The following is a 21,004-nucleotide window of genomic DNA, read 5'->3' as shown; positions in this document are numbered from 1 at the left end:
TCGGAAAGAGTAGCCCATGTAGTGGCAACAGCGGGTTTCCTCTCAATCTGTGTGGTCCTTAACCATATGTCTGATGCCATATAACCGTAAATAAAATGTGTTGAGTGCGTCGTTAAAAACATTTTTTTATTTCTTATTTCTCTAAAAATGGATAATAAATAAAAGTTACTTTAATTGTTGGAAAACAAATATCTATCGCATCACCTTAACTGAACCATGATGGAGTGAAATCCATGTCATCCCTCTCGGCAATTTTAGTTTTTGAATTATGGACCATTGCCATGATTCAATTATTTTTACAAAATGTCATTAATAAACGGAGTATGGTGGTTATGAAGATGGTTGAATAAAGTACATTTAGGGACAAATCAAATTATTTTTGTTCGGGTAATATTTTGTTAGACCATTAGATAGGTCAGTGGTCTGTGACAATATGCCTTTAAGACTTATTTTGCATATAGGCACATTCATATACAGTGTTCGAGATTAACAGTATCCCGATATCCCGTGGATACCAGAATTTAATTTTGGATACCATGCAGACTTCAATAACCCAGTATCCCACCGGAATACCATATAATGTTGTGTGGGTTTTTTTTTATGCTGCATTTTTATTTTTCACTGAAACAATGAAAGTCGTCCTTTACTGTTGAAGTCAAGTAACAGTGTCATCCTATTTTGTTACGATGTTATTTATGAATTTCATTTTAGAGTGGGATACTAAATTTTCAGGTGGGAAACCAAATGTTAGTATCAGTGTTTTTGCCAGAAAGAAATTTTTGGGTATGGCGCTATAGAATTGAATGCAACTACAATCAACGGGGTATGGGGGGCCCTCCCCTAGAAAGAAGTTTGTTTAGGGTTATGTTTAAGAAAATCATACATTAATGATAAGAATAATTAATTTTGTTAAAAAGTTAGCTTAAAAAAAAGAATCTGTAAAAAAAATCTGGGTATGGCACCATACCCATTTTACCCTCTGGCAGAAACCCTGAGTATCCATCTGGGATACTGCCCAAAATGTTCAATCTCAGTTGCTGATATAACATACTACAGGTACATACATATAATTTAATTTTCTTGTGCATATAAAACAGGCACTCATGGAGCTGGAGGTGGGGTGGGGTGGATATAGCCTAATTCTAAAGCGTTCTCTTGATGCATGGTTGGTCTGGGATCGATCCCCGTTGGTGGGCCCATTGGGAGATTTATTGCTCCAGCCAGTGCACCACGACTGGTATATTAAAGGTCGTGGTATGTGTTACCCTCTGTGAGATGGTGCATATGAAAGACCCCTTGCTGCTAATCAAAAAGAGTAGAACATGAAGTGGCGACAGCAGGTTTCCTCTCTCAATATCTGTGTGGTCCGTAACCATATGTCCGATGCTATATAACTGTAAATAAAATGTGTTGAGTGCGTCATTAAATAAAACATTTCCTTCCTTCCCAAGTTGTATCATATACAAGACTTGACCAATCGTTCACAATTTATTCAGGGCTCGAAATTAACAATGACAATTGTTGTAGATGCAGTGTTAATTGGTTTTGGTCGGGGGTTTCACCAATGGCAGGTTTTTGCTGATGGATAGAATTGATTGCTGCATTTTCATCTGGCAAAAACATTTCAACATAGATAACAAATTGTTGAGTTCGAACCCTGTTAGTTCAAGGTTTGAGGGCTGCTTGCACCCCTTAAAAGCCTGGTACAGTGGTAACAAAATTAATCATGTTTCAATTTTTGTGTTTCAGAGGAGGTACAGATGCCCGACCAGGAAGTGGGCGTGCCCAGACAAAACCATGGCGACGGGGACTACCCGACCCACACGGAGGCTGAGTTGGACTTTGCACGACAGGAGGCGAACATTGAGTTTGCGTCTCACCGTGATGCCGGGGAGCTGGAGATGGGTGGGGCCGGGAGCCCGAGTCCCGTCGGTGTCGGCTCTCAACAGCTGACATGGGCCCACTCCGTCACACCCACCGACCTCAGACAGGGTACGTGGCAATACACAATAATTATAGTCCGTTCCACTCCGCCACACCCACTGACCTCAGACAGGGTATGTGGTAATACACAATAATTATAGTCCGGTCCACTCCATGGCACCCACCGACCTCAGACAGGGTACGTGGCAATACACAATAACTATAATCCGGTCTACTCCATCACACCCACCAACCTCGGACAGGGTACCTGGCAATGGACAATAACTATAGTCCGGTCCACTCTGTCACACCAACAGACCTCAGACAGGTACGCGGCAGTGTACTGTAACTATAGTCCGGTCCACTCCACCACACCCACAGACCACAGACAGGGTACGTGGCAATACACAATAATTATAGTCCGGTCCACTGCGTCACACCCACCGACCTTAGACAGGGTACGTGGCAATAGACAATAACTATAGTCCGGTTCACTGCGTCACACCCACAGACCTCAGATAGGGTACGTGGCAGTAGACAATACTATAGTCCGGTCCACTCTGTCCCACCCACCGACCTCAGGCAGGGTATGTTACAATACACAATAACTATAGTCTGGTCCACTCCGTCACACCCACCGACGTCAGACAGGGTACGTGGCAATATACAATAACTATAGTTCGGTCCACTCCGTCCGTTCTAGACAATAACACTCAGTAAGACAAACTATCAAAATAAAATGACGTTCCCTGACATACTTTTTATGTTCATTGAGAAATGAACAAACTCCCATTGCTACAGCTGGACCAGTTATGTGAAATGAATGTAATAGAAATTTAATTAAATAATAACGTAATAATACAGATGAATATTTTCACAAGCTCAGACTAAAAATTCTCTAGCTGGGACCCCGAGGTCCAGTAGATTTGTCCAATCATATCGATTTACAGTTACGACGAATATTATTTCATTTCAAGTTATTTTTATGCTTATTCAGTTAATGTTCAAGTACACTGTCCTGAGCACACACCTCAGCTATCTGGGCTGTCTGTCCAGGACAGTGGGTTAGTTATCAGGCTCTCTGCCAGAGGGTAAAACGGGTATGGCGCCATACCCACATTTTTTTGCAGATTTATTTTATTGATTGAACCTTTCGTCAAAATTAATTACTCTTATCATTACCGTATGATTTTCTTAACCCTAAACGTTACCCTTTGTTTTTTTCTGGGGGAGGCCCCCCCCCTCATACCTCCTGTTGACTGTTGTTGAATTCTGGCAAAAACACTGGTTGTTAGTGATTAGTGAGAGAGAAGAGGGTGTAGTGGTTTTACACCTACCCATTGAGTCATTAAAAGTCGCTCTGGGTGGGAGCCGGTACCAGGCTGTGAACCCAGTACATCCACTACCAGCCGTATGTCTTTCTGGCAAAAACACTGGTTGTTAGTGATTAGTGAGAGAGAAGAGGGTGTAGTGGTTTTACACCTACCCATTGAGTCATTAACACTCGCTCTGGGTGGGAGCTGGTACCAGGCTTTGAACCCAGTACCTACCACTACCAGTCTTATGTCCGATGGCTTGACCACGACCCCACCGAGGGCGGTAATATTATTAAAATACTGGTTTTCTTTTTGCAGGGTCGATGGAATCTGCAGACCAGAAACTAACAAACACTGAACTGTACAGTCCGACCACACCCACAGTGAACTCTCCCAACTCCTGGGGTCAGACCACCACGCCGAAACCTTCCGGACGAAACTGTAAGTTGTTACGTGTTGTAATAGTAATAATAATATCTTGTGTATTGTGTATTCTTGTGAAAAATACCACGACGGAACCCTCTGGATGAAACTAAGTTGTTATGTGTGCTAATAATATCTCATGTGCAACCCCTGTAATTGCCCACGGCAACCGGCAGTGCCGTGGAGATTGCCATGGAGTTTTTAATTCTCTGCGGTACTTTTTTGCCTTGGACTATATCAGGGCTTGAAACTCACCAAAAAGTATGGTGGCCCAAAAAATAATAATGAATGGATGTTGGCAAATTATGTTAAGAGAACCACAAGCAAGATTTTGATGTGGAATACAAATATTAATAGTGGCTCATGTTATAGCAGAGTATGACAAATATTTTGAAAAGTCACTAGCCACAGGGCTAGTGGTTTTGTGAAAACCACTAGCCCACCAAGATAAAGCACTAGCCCAAATTCTTGATCAATTATAACTGGATTTTTATCTAATTTTTGTAAGATTACACATTTACGAGTATAACAGTAAAATGAAACAAACACTTAAATTATGTTTTAACTTTCAGTTTTGTCGTGTTGTACGTTTGGTCTTTTGTCCAGTGTGATCCATCGTTATTGTCCCGTTTTCGCTTTTGCCCACTCCCGGGGGAAAATAATTGATTAAACTCATGGTTGGTATCTAAAACCACTATCAAAATAATTAAATTTAAATGAGGGTACGACAGTGTGACACACGGTAATAGATGGTTGAGTGTATTTGGTAGTGGGTTATGCTTTTAGGGCCTACTATTCATGTCGCCAGGAACAGTACTGCCAATTGCTCAAATACAGGGCATTATCCCATGTCAGACCGATATCAAAAGAATAGAACGGCGACATCTAATCCGTTGTTAATTGATGAACAAAAAAGGTATTATCTTGTATCGGCAGCTGTGAGACATTATCCAAACGTAATAGCCCAAGCCGAGTCATTGCATGTGCGGTTACCATTAAAGTAAATTGTTTTCCTGGTTGCCGATAACCATATGTAAGCGAAGTGTTAAATTAGAAAACAATAGGTAAATAAAACAAACACTGAAATTCAAAGCATGACTGGGGTTTACTTGACTGAGATTAACCTGTCGTCGCGATTGGTGATTTCCAAGTTAGCCTAAAACATAATTATGTGCGAGATTAACGACCACGTAACGTGTCCAACCAATCAAAACACGCATGTCATTAGACTTGATTTCCTGTGCCAAAAACTTGAAAGGGAAAAGTAAACAATGCATTCTGTAACCGTAACGATGTAGAGATAGCAGGTTACTGCAGTTTGCAGACCTAGTTCAAGTGGATTATTATTATATACTGATGATGTTGTTGATATTAATCTATGACAAACGTCACAATCAAATTTATTAAACGAAATTTCAGCCGAGAGAAAAAGAACAAAAACAAAAACAAAAAACAAAAACACGATCGAGCGATAAGGAGAGGGGGTAGGAAACCACTAGCCCACAGGGCTAGTGGTTTTGCGTTTCTCACTAGCCCGAACTTAAAAACCACTAGCCACGGGCGTCGGGCTAGCGGATTTGTCGAACTCTGGTTATAGCTCTAAAGAAGATCGCCCACATAATATTATTTGGGAAAGATTTCCGCCCGCACCCCTCCATTTGAGGTACTGAATTAGCGATGTCAAGTGCTAGGGTCTGGATTCGAACTCCAGATCATCAGGACTGTAGCCGAGCACTGTATCCACTCGGCCACACAGTGGATCAACAAGTGACACTGCATTTTAATACTTTTAAATCTCATAGCGTGTATTTTGACGGAATGAACTGAGTGTTTATGGAATTAAACGAACCTCTAGTCCCATAATGCCTCATTGTGTCTTCTGTGCTATATTTCTACCAAAAGCACCAATAAAAGCACCGTATTGGAGGAAAATTTACAAAGAATAGTCAAAATGTCTAATTTTTCAAAGGCAAAACGTAGTGATACTGGATTACGAAAAAAAAATATTATATTACTTTTATAGAACAAAATGTTTTAAAAAGTATTGTATTTAACTAACCCTAACCCTAATCCTAAACTTACACTAATTTTAACAAATATTGTTGGGGGGGGGGGGGTGCGGGCGGATATTATACCATTATTTGTGGCAATAACACCTTTTAAATTTTTTTTTTATTTAAGTCGCCCAAATGGGATATTAGTCGCATTTAGCGACCTGGCCCTGCTATATTCAGGGTTTTATCAATGGCATGTTTTTTTTGCCGTGGACATTTTCTTAATTGCAGGGGTTGCACATGTTGTGTATTCTCATGAAAAATATCATGATGAAACTTTTCGGACAGAAGTGTAAGTTGTTGAATGCTGTTGTAATATCTTGTGTGTTGCAGGGCTCGAATATAACAATTTGTCACCAACAGCATGTTTAAAAAAAATTGCCATTGATGAAACGGCCCAGTGACAGCCATTTTGAGTCTGCCTACGGCAATATTTTTTAAAGTGACTTTTGCAGCAAATAAATATGATTGAAAGGTTATTTTGTTGTACGAAGACATTTGAAATGAACTGGCAGATAACGTACACCAGATATATTAATTTTGCTATTGTTGATGAGTTTGACCGACAGCAATAATTTTTATCCAGCGGCACAACAGTGCTGTCAGCGATGCTTCCTACCCACAGCAGTTTATATCCAGGGATGTGAGAGCTATGCAGAAACGCATAAATGCACTTTTCCATTTCGTCTAAAAAAACAAAAACAAAAAAACAATGCAAAAATAAAAACCCAAAAGTAGTATCGCACAATCGCAAATAGCATTCGTGCATAGTACATTCCCGTGGCTGGATTTCATCAGCTTCGTTGCGATTAGCCACTTTTGTCCAATATCCAGGATATGCTATTTGAAAGCCATTGTTCGACTTGGGAAGAAAGAAGGTGAGCAGTAAGTTTTTTTGTTCCAGCCCCTCTCACATCCCTGAATATCACAGTGTTGCCGATTGCTGCCATTAAGCTCGAGCCCAGATGTTGTTGAAAACTACCATGCCACAAGCTTCAAGATGGAAATATAGGTTGTTGCATGAGAAAACAAAGTTGGTAGATGTTGCAATAATATCTGGTGTAGTTTTTATTCTCGAGAAAAATACCATGCCAACACCTGGACAACACATAGTGGGTAGATGTTGCAATAATATCTGGTGTAGTTTTTATTTTTTGTAAAAACAACCATGCCAAAACCTTCTGGACAAGACAAAGTTGGTAGATGTTGTAATAATATCTGGTAGTTTTTGCTGCATTGCTGCCGTTAAATTCAAGCCCTGTACTTTTCTACTGTCATGAAGGGAATTAGTTACTGTGGATCTTTGCACCCTAAAAACGTCCTGGTGAAAATCCAGGGGAGGTTGCTTAGGGGTGTGCAGCACCCTTGAATTTAGAAGTACCCTGGGAAATCTAGTATGTTAGTGAACTTTTGAATATTGTAGAGATTATTTTTAACCATTGTACCCACCCCCTGAATACTGTACTGTCTTCACCATGAGCAAAATCAAGGCAAGCTGAAGATCACTCTCCTGAAATGAAGCTAGGCGAGCTGAAGTTCAGTCTTCTGAAATGATACCAGGCGAGCTGTTGATACTCCTGAAATGATACTAGACAAGCTGAAAATCACTCCTGAAATGATACTAGACAAGCTGAAAATCACTCCTGAAATGATACTAGACAAGCTCTGAAATGGTGACAAGCGAGCTGTTGATAACTCTCCTTATATGATGCTAGGCGAGCTGAAAATCACTCTTTAAGTGATGCCAGGCGAGCTGAAGATCACTCTCCTGAAATGGTGCCAGGCGAACTGAAGATCACTCCTGACATGATGCCAGGCGAGCTGAAGATCACTCTCCTGACATAATGCCAGGCGAGCTGAAGATCACTCTCCTGAAATGATGCCAGGCGAGCTGAAGATCACTCTCCTGACATGATGCCAGGCGAGCTGAAGATCACTCTCCTGAAATGGTGCCAGGCGAACTGAAGATCACTCCTGACATGATGCCAGGCGAGCTGAAGATCACTCTCCTGACATAATGCCAGGCGAGCTGAAGATCACTCTCCTGAAATGATGCCAGGCGAGCTGAAGATCACTCTCCTGACATGATGCCAGGCGAGCTGAAGATCACTCTCCTGAAATGGTGCTAGTCGAGCAATCGCATGAAGTTTCAAATAAAATGTATTAAAATCTTTATTGCATGACAAGCATTTTGCGACTCTCCTAAAACTTCCCAAGCAAGTGTGGAAGGGAGCGGGAGCGAAGACTTCTGTAGGAACCCTTTGTAAACATTGCACCCGCTCCCGAGAAATATCCTCCATCTGCCCCTGATGTGTGTGTGTGTGTGATGTTCTCCAGTAGATTATTGACATGCTTCTCAATTGTACCTGTGTACCCAGCTATAGTATCCACACATGTACCTGTGTACCCAGCTATAGTATCCACGCATGTACCTGTGTACCCAGCTATAGTATCCACGCATGTACCTGTGTGCCGTTGTTTGTTCTTCATATCCAATTCTCCATTCACCACAGGCCATTGAGCCATATATTCAGGTGTAGAATAAACTTGTACATGTAGGGAGAGACCATTGTGGTTTAATGGTCACATAGCCTGGTGTTTTCACTGTTACAACATCCTTGTTGTACTTTTTTTAAATTAATTTTTTATTTTATTTTTTTTATTTTTTATCTCATATTTCCAGTGAGTGCACGACAGCTGGTCAAAGGCCGTGGTTTATGCTTTCCTGTCTGTGGGATGGTGCATATAAAAGATCCCTTGCTACTAATGGAAAAATGTTAATTTATTAATCAGCGGCTATTGGATGTCGAACATTTGGTATTTTTTTTACATATAGTCTCGGAGATGAAACCCGCCACATTTTTCCATTAGTAGCAAGGGATCTTTTATATGCACCATCCCACAGACAGGATAGCACAGACCACGACCTTTGTTATACCGATCATGGTTCACTGGCTGGAATAAGAAATAGCTCAATGGGTCCACCGACAGGGATCGATCCCAGACCCACTAAGCATCAGGCAAGCGTTTTACCACTGGGCTATGTCTCGCCCGTTTTTAAACTGATGAGAAGTAACTCTGTGGTTGAGAGATGGTTTGCTGGATTCATCAATGGCTGTGGTATGTACTGTCCTGCCAGTGGTAATGTGCATAAGAAAGATGGATTTGTTGCATATATTGTTGGATTACCTATGCCATGTCAATGTCATGTGGTTATCTCTAAGACTATATGTTAGAATTAACCATGGTTTAACAAATCTAGTAGCTCTCGGACCTGGCTAGTGGTTTTTTTTGTCCGGGCTACTATTACTATAATTCACTTGGGACATAACCCAGTCATAAAGCATTCACTTGATGCATGTTCGATCTGGGATCGATCCCCATCAGTGGGCCCATTGAGCTATTTCTTGCTTCAGCCAGTGCACCACAACTGGTACATCCAAAGCTGTGGTATGTGTTATATTGTCTGTGGGACGGTGCATATAAAAGATACCTTGCTACTAATGGAAAAATGTAACACATTTTCTTTCTAAGACTAGATGTGTATGTCAAACTTACCATATGTTTGACATCCAATAGCCGATGATTAATGAAACAATGTGCTCTAGTGGTGTCGTTAAACAAAACAAACTTTAACGTTAGTTTAGACTGACTTTTTCGGACATTTGTTGAACACTGGAATTGACAAATGTGCTCTAGTGGTGTTGTGACTCATTAAGAAAATAAACTTTTAATTTTAATTAATTAACTTATTGAAGCATGACAGTTACATAATATTATATTTGTCCAGTGTCAGTGTTTATGCCAGAAATAAACAAATTTGGTATGGCGCTATGGAATTGAATGCAACTACAGTCATCGGGGGTTAAGAGGGCCGCCTCCCCCAGAAAGAAAATGGGTTAATTTTAGGGTTAGGGTTAAGAAAATCATACAACAATGATAAGAGTAATTAATTTTGTCAAAAGGTTAACTTAAAAAGAAGAAATGTGCAAGAAATGTTTGGGTATGGCGCCATACCCGTTTTACCCTCGGGCAGAAACCCTGAATGTTTAAAGAAGAAGAATGAAGTAAAATAATTCACCTATGTGTTTTTTCAATTAGTAAAATTGTCAGTGTTGTTTGAAATGTTTTAAAGGTGTGCACTAACAGTTGTCATAATAGCAGGTGGTGTACACCTGTATGTTTGGACATTAGCCTGCAGACTAAAATTATAGACTCCTGTAAATAATAGGCTTGGTACTGACAAGGTGAAGTCAGGCTAAACAGGTTGCATTGTCACTGCAATTGACAACATGTGGTGTATAGTCTGTTTCACTTTATGTATGACCTCCTGGCTAACAAGGGGAAAACCCAAGCATGGTTAGTGTGGTATGGAATAATTCATGCCAGTCTAGGTGTATTGTGATTGGAATTAAACATAATTAATTGTTGCAAATCTGGGGGGTTTTCAGTTTATGATTAAATGTAATGTTGTTTTGTGGAATTTTAGAAAATGCAAGAATTTTAAACCATTTTAAAAGCTCTGAAAACACTTGACTAAACTTGAATTTCACAGGAAAAGTTTGTTTTGTTTAACTACCTCACTAGAGCACATTGATTTATTAATCATCGGCTAGTGGATGTCAGACATTTGGTAATTTTGATATATAGTCTTTGAGAGGAAACCCGCTACATTTTTTTACATTGGTAGCAGAATTTCACAGGAAGGCTTTCTCCACTATTTCAAGGTGGGATGTAGCCCAGTGGTAAAGTGGTCGGTCTGGGATCTATCCCCATCGGTGGGCCCATTTGGCCTATTTCTCGTTCCATCCAGTGCACCACGACTGGTATATGAAAGGCTGTGTTGTGGGATAGTGCTTATAAAAGATCCCTTGCTACTAGTGGAAAAATGTAGCAGGTTTCCTTTTTGTTACTGTCAAACTGGCCATATGTTTGATATCCAATAGCCTATGATTAGTAAATCAATGTACTATAGTGGTGTAGTTAAACAAAACGTTTGTTTTGTTTAAAGACACCACTAGAGCACATTGATTTATTAATCATCAGCTATTGGATGTCAAACATTTGGTAATTCTGACTCATAGTCATCAGAGGAAACCTGCTACATTGCTCCTAATGCAGCAAGGGATCTTTTATATGCACCTTCCCACAGACAGGATAGCACATACCACGGCCTTTGACCAGTTGTGGTGCACTGGTTAAAACAAGAAAAACCCCAATCAACTGAATGGATCCACCGAGGTGGTTCAATCCTGCGACACAAGCACCTCGAGTGAAAACTCAACTGACTAAGCTAAATCCTGTCCCTCGTAAAACAAACTTTAACTTTTTCGATCTCATAATCGAACACTTTCGATCCAATACCTGCGATGTGCAGAAGCACTGCTAAGTTTGCAGCCTATTCTATATATTTGAGGGCAACCTGTTCTGTGTATTTGAGGGCAACCTGGTCTATGTATTTGAGGGGAAACTGATCTATGTATTTGAGGGGAAACTGGTCTATATATTTGAGGGCAACCTGTTCTATATATTTGAGGGCAACTTGTATATATTTGAGGGCAACCTGTTTTATATATTTGAGGGCAACCTGTTCTATATATTTGAGGGCAGCCTGTTCTATATATTTGAGGGGAAACTGGTCTATATATATTTGAGGAGAAACTGGTCTGTATATTTGAGGGCAACCTATTATATATATTTGAGGGGAAACTGGTCTGTATATTTGAGGGCAACCTGTTCTATATATTTGAGGGGAAACTGGTCTATATATTTAAGGGCAACTTGTTCTATATATTTGAGGGCAACCTGTTCTGTATATTTGAGGGGAAACTGGTCTATATATTTGAGGGCAACCTGTTCTATATATTTGAGGAGAAACTGGTCTATATTTGAGGGCAACATGTTCTATATATTTGAGGGGGGCTTGTTTGGGGTTGGGGTAGAAACTTCGGCTTGGGGTAGAAGCTTCGGCTTCGACTCCCCCAAGAAATCTTTAAAATAGGCATTTCCATCCTTCCGAACAGTGTAAGAGGGAAACGTGTGACATAAGAAAATTACGAAATATGTGTTTTCCTGCTGCTTCTCATGAACATTGACAGATAATGCATCTATTTATTCTATCAGCAGTGCTACTGTGCCGTAATAGGGATGTTCCATAATATTTAATGATGATGTGGGGGGTGGGGGTATGGTGGGGGGTGGGGGGCATAATTATTACTGTCAATCATAAAGAAACACACATTTAATTGGCAACTTAAAACTTAGGAGAGGTCGGCAATACTGGACATCAAAGAAAATTAAGCTTACGTTGTTATTTGTAGAAATTGTACTTTTGACTTAATGCAACTTATAGACAATTAAATTTAGTAGTAATGTGCAGGCTAACTAACTATTGCTGTTTGCTATACTCAGGGTTTCTGCCAGAGGGTAAAACAAGTCTACCTTTTGACAAAATTAATTACTCTTATCATTAGTGTATGATTTTCTTAACCCTAACCCATTTTCTTTCTGGGGGAGGCCCTCCCCATACCCCCTGTTGACTGTAGTTGCATTTAGTTTCATGGCACCATACCCAAAAATATCTTTCTGGCAAAACACTGATATTTATAATTTAATCAATAGCATCCATGTGGCCATTATTGTGTGTTCAGTTATCAATGAAAAAAAACTAGTTTTTCAGACCAGTTTGTTGCGTCATGCATGTCTCTTTAAATTTAGCATCATGAATTATTAATGTTTTGTATGGCCTCAGTAAATTCTCGTATAAATATTTTATGCTCACTAACACTTCCTGGTTTACAGTGTTTTATGCATCATGAAACTCCTGTAATCTTTTCTCCATTTTTGTATATTATTATTTTAAAACATATTTTCAAGACATTGAAAATACTGCAAATCAAGCATCCATATACATGATTAAAGTGTTAAAGAGCATGACTAGAGCACATTGATTTATTAATTATAATCTATCGGATGTCAGAAATTCAGTAATTTTGACATATAGTTTTAAAGAGGAAACCCGCTGCATTTTTCCATTAGTAGCAAGGGATCTTTTATATGCACCATCTCACAGACAGGATAGCACATACCCTGGCTTTTAATATACCAGTTACTTGTCGGGACAAAGAGACAAGTGCTTATTTCGAACACTGTCAAGATGACCGTATATTTGACATGCAATAGCTGGTGATTAATAAATCAATGTGCTCTAGTGGTGTTGTTAAACGAAACAAACTTAAAAAAAATTGATAGTGGGGCCAATAAAAACAAAGAAGACAGGATCGGGTGCCTCTATCCTCGGGGTGGAAAGAGATGAAAATGTAGCAATTTATTTTATTACAGCATTACCTGAATTGCAGTCTCGTTAACGTACTATGCAGGGATGTGAAAGCTACAAGGAAACGCATAAATGCACATTTCCATTTCGTCTTAAAAAACAAAAAACATGATGTTCAATACTGTTGACCACACAAGGTTCATTTGCATGTTTTCACGGTTTCAAGTGCATGATGTGTGCCTTATATTATAAGTTATAGCCAGTTTAGGTTTCTTAGCATTGAAAGTAATTTTTGGCAGTTCCAGGGGTTGCAAACAACAATTTTCCTTCAGGGGCCCTTGAGTGGACCCTGGTCACAGTAAGTTTTTTTGTTCCAGCTTCTCTCACATCCCAGACTATAGTTTCTTTGTGAGTGTCTCTAGGCGTGTGTGTTTAAACTGGGATCAATGAAGGCTGGTGGTGGTCATGATATTTTGGCTGTCAATGTGGGGGAAAAAGATTTCATTGATTAGCGGGATGACCAAGTCACCTGACGTGGGTCAGTTATCGGTCAGTGGCAATTAACAAGTGCATCAACACGGTGGACATGCAGCGTGCGTGCGTGTATGTATTGTGACAGCGGTCAGTTGTGGCTACTTGTGGTCTTACCATTGTGTCTGGAGTTGTCCAATGCTGATTTAACAAGTCCTAGCAGTCCATGGTAGTTCATGGATTTTCAAGGCAGAATTTAGCTCAGTCGGTTGAGTGCTCGCTTGAGGTGCTTGTGTCGCTGGATAGAACCACCTTGGTGGATGCATTCAAAATGATTTGGGGTTTTTTCCCGTTCCAATCAGTGCACCACATCTGGTCAATGGCCGTGGTATGTGCTGTCCTGTCTGTGAGGAAAGTGCATATAAAAGATCCCTTGTTGTATTAGGAAAAATGTTGCGGGTTTCCTCTGGTAATTGTGACATTTTAATCTTAGAGAGGAACCCGCCGAATGTTTTTCGTCAGTATAACTAGGGATCTTTCTATATGCACCATCCCACAGACAGGATAGCACATATCACAGCCTTTGACCGATGTCCCGCCCCCTGTAATACATGTCTGTATTAAACACGGTGTAACCTGTGCTGTAAACCACCAGTTGCATTGCCGTCCCTCATTATCCGATGCTATATACCTGACTGTCATATATATACATGTAGCTGTTAGCTACAACTGTTATGCGATAAAGATGGCTATGTCCCTTGAGGATCTATGCAATATTTAGCACAATGTGTTACTATGTACGGTACATCAAAGGCCGTGGTATGTACTGTCCTGTCTGTGAGATGGTGCATATAAAAGATCCCTTGCTGCTAATCGAAAAGAGTAGTCCATGAAGTGGCAACAGCAAGTTTCCTCTCACAATATCTGTGTGGTCCTGAACTATATGTCAAACGTCAAAATAACTGTAAATAAAAAGTGTTGGGTGTGTCCCTAAATAAAACAGTTCCTTCCTTCTGTTAAAGGGGCATTCCTGAGTTTGGTGCAATTTTTAATATGTTATCGACTAACAGAGCCTTTTTAACAATTGTAATTACATATTAAATATATTTTGCTGCATAAAATATTAGTGGCTGTTTATTAAACATGTTTCTGATCGTTCTAATATTTGTATAAGTTTAAATTTCATTTTATATCCTAAAAATTTTTGTTTTTGATACGTATGAAATTATTTGAAGACAAAATCCAGTTTGGGCTTCTTACAAATATTAAGATGACCAGAAACACATTAAATATACAGACACTGATATTCTAAACAAGAACATGTATTTAATATGCAAGTTTAATCATAGATTTATTTTATTAGTTGAAAACATCTTACAATGCAGCAAACTCAGGAATGTCCCTTTAAGAAGTCTGATCATTCTGAGAATACTGCTAAAGCAATACGTGTCCTCTGTTGTGCGTATCACTTTATAGATCTAGGTACTTATATCGATGGACGTAATGATGACAAGTCTTGTAACAGCTAGTGATGTAATCTTCAGAGATGTTTTAAGGAGATCTCTCGCCTGTTGCTAATGAGAGCGTTGTCGTCGAGGTGTTTGTGGGAATCAATAGTATTAGGAAGAAGGCTGTGGCTTTGTGCGGTGTCGTTGAACAATGCTGTGATATGATTGGTGTAAAGGGGGACTTTGTTTAATCACTAACGCTGCATGTAATGTATTTTATAGTGTGTACATGGATCTATAGGTTTAAAATTACATCAGTTTTTGCAGTCTTCGTTATGAGCAAGATCGAGGCTATGCCTCGGCCACTGTACAGACATGTATAGGGATCTGTAGTTTTAAAAGTACAGCTGTCGTTTAGTTTTGTTTAACGACACCACTAGAGCACATTAATTCACCATTGGATATCAAACATTTGGTAATTTTGACATATATCTATAGTCTTAAAGAGGAAACCCACTTCATTTTTTTCATTAGTAGCAAAGGATCTTTTACATGTACTTTCCCACAGACAGGATAGCACATACCACAGCCTTTGATATACCAGTCGTGGTGCACTGGCTGGAACGAGAAATAGCCCAATGAGCCCACCGACAGGTATTGATCCTAGACTGACTGCGTTCAATCGAGCGCTTTACCAAGTTGGGCTATGTCCCACCCACTTTACAGACATGTATAGGGATCTGTCGGTTTAAAAGTACAGCCATCTTCGTTATGAGCACGATCAAGGCTATGTCCCACCCACTTTACAGACATGTATAGGGATCTGTAGGTTTAAAAGTACAGCCATCTTCGTTATGAGCACAATCAAGGCTATGTCCCACCCACTTTACAGACATGTATAGGGATCTGTAGGTTTAAAAGTACAGCCATCTTCGTTATGAGCAAGGCTATGTCCCACCCACTTTACAGACATGTATAGGGATCTGTAGGTTTAAAAGTACAGCCATCTTCGTTATGAGCAAGGCTATGTCCCACCCACTTTACAGACATGTATAGGGATCTGTAGGTTTAAAAGTACAGCCATCTTCGTTATGAGCAAGGGCAAGGCTATGTCCCACCCACTTTACAGACATGTATAGGGATCTGTAGGTTTAAAAGTACAGCCATCTTCGTTATGAGCACAATCAAGGCTATGTCCCACCCACTTTACAGACATGTATAGGGATCTGTAGGTTTAAAAGTACAGCCATCTTCGTTATGAGCAAGGCTATGTCCCACCCACTTTACAGACATGTATAGGGATCTGTAGGTTTAAAAGTACAGCCATCTTCGTTATGAGCAAGGGCAAGGCTATGTTCCACTTTACAGACATGTATAGGGATCTGTAGGTTTAAAAGTACAGCCATCTTCGTTATGAGCAAGGGCAAGGCTATGTCCCACCCACTTTACAGACATGTATAGGGATCTGTAGGTTTAAAAGTACAGCCATCTTCGTTATGAGCACAATCAAGGCTATGTCCCACCCACTTTACAGACATGTATAGGGATCTGTAGGTTTAAAAGTACAGCCATCTTCGTTATGAGCAAGGCTATGTCCCACCCACTTTACAGACATGTATAGGGATCTGTAGGTTTAAAAGTACAGCCATCTTCGTTATGAGCAAGGGCAAGGCTATGTCCCACCCACTTTACAGACATGTATAGGGATCTGTAGGTTTAAAAGTACAGCCAACTTCGTTATGAGCAAGGGCAAGGCTATGTTCCACTTTACAGACATGTATAGGGATCTGTAGGTTTAAAAGTACAGCCATCTTCGTTATGAGCAAGGGCAAGGCTATGTCCCACCCACTTTACAGACATGTATAGGGATCTGTAGGTTTAAAAGTACAGCCATCTTCGTTATGAGCAAGGGCAAGGCTATGTTCCACTTTACAGACATGTATAGGGATCTGTAGGTTTAAAAGTACAGCCATCTTCGTTATGAGCAAGGGCAAGGCTATGTCCCACCCACTTTACAGACATGTATAGGGATCTGTTGGTTTATGCTGGCTTCCTTGTCCAGGGCCCTGTCCCACGAAGCGATCTTAGCCCTAAGATCACTTAAGTGTATAACGACTATAAACACTAAGATGATCTTAGCGCTAAGATCGCTTTGTGGGACAAGGCCCTGGACAAGACAGCGAGTAGGTGGCTGGAGGTATGTCTCTGTGTGGCCTGTTCATTTATGTTGATATTATTAATATTTATTGTTGTTCTTGACAGAAGGACTTGTTTTGTTCACCAGAGTAAAATATTTACATATGTAGATGCTGATCATACACGCCTGATCGCTCACACTGTTGCTGTAAAGTGATCACATTACACACAGTGGTTAAAAAGCCGACAACGAGAATATACGGCCTGTATTCGACAGCGAGAAATACAGCCCGTATTTGACAGCGAGAAATACAGCCTGTATTTGACAGCGAGCCTGTTTTTAGTGTGCTCAGGATCATGTGACACTGTGTAATGTTGATGTGGTGTGTGCACCTCCATTGAAAGACTCAAGTTACGCTTGGCTGATTCCATCACAATAGTTGGCTAATGTAAACATTTGTATGCATTGTGAGATGGTATTCCATACCTGTGTGATAGCCTCAAGATGTATCATTGTAAAACTGGTGCATATATATATATATTTAAAGCGCTTGCTTGATGCACGGTTTGTTTGGGATCGATTCTTGTTAGGACCCATTGGGCTATTTTTCATTTCAGCCAGTGCTCCACAACTGGTGTAACAAAGGCCGTGGTATGTACTATCCTGTTTGTGGGATGGTGATGCTGCTAATCGAAAAGAGTAGCCCATGAAGTGGCGACAGCGGGTTTCCTCTCTCACAATCTGTGTGGTCTTTAACCATATGTCTGATGCCATATAACCGTAAATAAAATGTGTTGAGTTCGTCATTAAAGAAAATATTTCTTTCCTTGTTCCACAAAGCGATCCTAGCCCTAAGATCACCTTAAGTGCATAGCTACCTTATTCCCTTACTGTAATCTTAGCGCTAAGGTGGCTTCATGGACCGGGACCTTGACGTGTAATGGATTGTAAGACCAGTCAGCTGTTATTTATGTCTTTGTTTCTTTTCAGTGATGACAATTTGCACAAGCTTTTTTTTTCCTCCAGTTTTGTTATGTATACTAATCACAACAAGTTAAGAGCCATTTTGAATTTTCACCCTACTTTTTAAAACAATTTATAAAAAATATTAGGGAAATGACAGATAATGGAAGAAGAAGTTTATTTTGTTTAATAACACCACTAGAGCACATTGATTAATTAATCATCGGCTATTGGATGTCAAACATTTGTTAATTCTGACTCATAGTCATCAGAGGAAACCTGATACATTTTTCATAATCCAGCAAGGGATTTTTTATACGCACTTTCCCACAGACAGGAAAGTACATACCACGGCCTTTGTCCAGTTGTGGTGCACTGTTTGGAATGAAAAAACCCAATCAGTTGAATGGATCCACCGAGGTGGTTTGATCCTGCGACGCAAGTGAGCACTCAACCGACTGAGCTAAATCCTGCCCCTTGACAGATAATGGTGTTATTAAACAAAACAAACTTTCTTTTTTTCTTCTTATCATTTACATTTTTTGTTGTTGATCGTCATCTGCCTTTGTGGGGCAGCCAACAGCTGTTGAATTTTTCGTGCTGTGGTTAATTATTCAGTTCTTTCATTATGTTACACACACACACACACACACACACACACACACACACACACACACACACACACACACACACACACACACACACACACACACACACACCAACAATCCCATTCCCTCACTGAAGCGGGAAATTTTAACTATATCTTAGATGCATTTTTGTACAAGTTGTTACTGGATGTTTTTTGTCAGTATCTCTTATTGTTAATTAACCTAGATGTAAAACACCTGTGCTGATATTGTATCATTATCCCGGCTCGATGTGTGTAATAAGTGACATATGTCGCACCAAAACTGATATTACAAAACGACATGTTATTAATCCATTTCAATCGGTATTCAAATCTCATTATTCTGCTGCTGCCTGTATCTAGTATAGTGGACTTATTACATTACATGTAAGTTGTAAGTTCGCTGGTGTCAAAACAGCAAAGTGTAAGGGAACTTTGTACAGGTCACCATAAATTACAGGCTTAGTAACCTACACATTACAGGCTTAGTAATCCACACATTGCAGGCTTAGTAACCTACACATTGCAGGCTTAGTAACCCACACGTTACAGGCTTAGTAACCTACACGTTAAAGGCTTAGTAACCCACACATTGCATTCTTAGTAACCTACACGTTGCAGGCTTAGTAACCTACATCTTACAGGCTTAGTAACCCACACAGTACAGGCTTAGTAACCTACACGTTACAGGCTTAGTAAACACATTACAGGCTTAGTAACCCACATGCTACAGGCTTAGTAACCTACACATTAAAGGCTTAGTAACCTACATGTTAAAGGCTTAGTAAACAACACATAACAGGCTTAGTAACCTACACATTACAGGCTTAGTAACCTACACATTACAGACTTAGTAACCCACACATTGCAGGCTTAGTAACCCACACGTTACAGGCTTAGTAACCCACACGTTACATCCTTAGTAACCCACATGCTACAGGCTTAGTAACCCACATGCTACAGGCTTAGTAACCCACATGCTACAGGCTTAGTAACCTACACGTTAAAGGCTTAGTAACCTACACGTTAAAGGCTTAGTAAACAACACATAACGGGCTTAGTAACCTACACATTACAGGCTTAGTAACCTACACATTACAGACTTAGTAACCCACACATTGCAGGCTTAGTAACCCACGCATTACAGACTTAGTAACCCACACGTTACAGGCTTAATAACCCACACATTACATCCTTAGTAACCCACACATTGCAGGCTTAGTAACCCACGCATTACAGACTTAGTAACCCACACGTTACAGGCTTAATAACCCACACATTACATCCTTAGTAACCCACACGTTACAGGCTTAGGAACCCACACATTACAGGCTTAGGAACCCACACATTACAGGCTTAGTAACCCACACGTTAAAGGCTTAGTAACCCACACATTGCAGGCTTAGTAACCCACACGTTGCAGGCTTAGTAACCTACATGTTACAGGCTTAGTAATCTACACATTGCAGGCTTAGTAAGCTACACATTACAGGCTTAGTAACCTACACGTTGCAGGCTTAGTAACCTACACGTTGCAGGCTTAGTAACCCACACATTGCAGGCTTAGTAACCTACACATTGCAGGCTTAGTAAGCTACACACTACAGGCTTAGTAACCCACACATTACAGGCTTAGTAACCCACATGTTACAGGCTTTGTAACCTACACAGTACCGGCTTAGTAACCTACACGTTACAGGCTTAGTAACCTACACGTTGCAGGCTTAGTAACCTACATGTTACAGGCTTAGTAATCTACACATTGCAGGCTTAGTAAGCTACACATTACAGGCTTAGTAACCTACACGTTGCAGGCTTAGTAACCTACACGTTACGGGCTTAGTGCAGGCTTAGTAACCTACACGTTACGGGCTTAGTAACGTACACGTTACGGGCTTAGTAACGTACACGTTACGGGCTTAGTAACCTACACGTTACGGGCTTAGTAACCTACACGTTACGGGCTTAGTAACGTACACGTTACGGGCTTAGTAACCTACACGTTACGGGCTTAGTAACCTACACGTTACGGGCTTAGTAACCTACACATTACAGGCTTTAGTAACCTACATATTACAGGCCTAACAACCTACACTTTACAGGCCCAGTAACCTACACAGTACAGGCTTAGTAACCTACACATTACATGCTTAGTAACCTACACATTACATGCTTAGTAACCTATACGTTACAGGCTTAGTAACTTACACAGTACAGACTTAGTAACCTACACATTACATGCTTAGTAACTTACACATTACAGGCTTAGTAACCTATACATTACAGGCTTAGTAACCTACACATTACATGCTTAGTAACCTATACATTACAGGCTTAGTAACCTACACATTACAGGCTTAGTAAC

The 21,004-nt window shown here is 40.2% G+C and overlaps 1 protein-coding gene across 4 annotated transcripts in view; it reads left to right on the top strand.

Moving 5' to 3' along the window:
• The window catches only part of LOC121373699 (probable nuclear hormone receptor HR3), a 61,771-nt gene that overhangs the window by 10,617 nt on the left and 30,150 nt on the right, over positions 1–21,004 (top strand). For all 4 annotated transcript variants that reach the window (XM_041500429.1, XM_041500428.1, XM_041500430.1 and 1 more), the window contains exons 2-3: positions 1,750–1,992; positions 3,558–3,680. In XM_041500429.1, coding sequence (XP_041356363.1) covers positions 1,761–1,992; positions 3,558–3,680 — 355 coding nt within the window. In that variant the 5' untranslated portion in view covers positions 1,750–1,760. The remainder of the gene's footprint in view (positions 1–1,749; positions 1,993–3,557; positions 3,681–21,004) is intronic.

Source organism: Gigantopelta aegis, chromosome 5 (assembly GCF_016097555.1).
Source record: "Gigantopelta aegis isolate Gae_Host chromosome 5, Gae_host_genome, whole genome shotgun sequence".
NCBI classification, from domain to species: domain Eukaryota; kingdom Metazoa; phylum Mollusca; class Gastropoda; order Neomphalida; family Peltospiridae; genus Gigantopelta; species Gigantopelta aegis.
The sequence above is the reverse complement of the archived record's forward strand: the minus strand, read 5'-3'. Positions and strand labels throughout refer to the sequence as shown.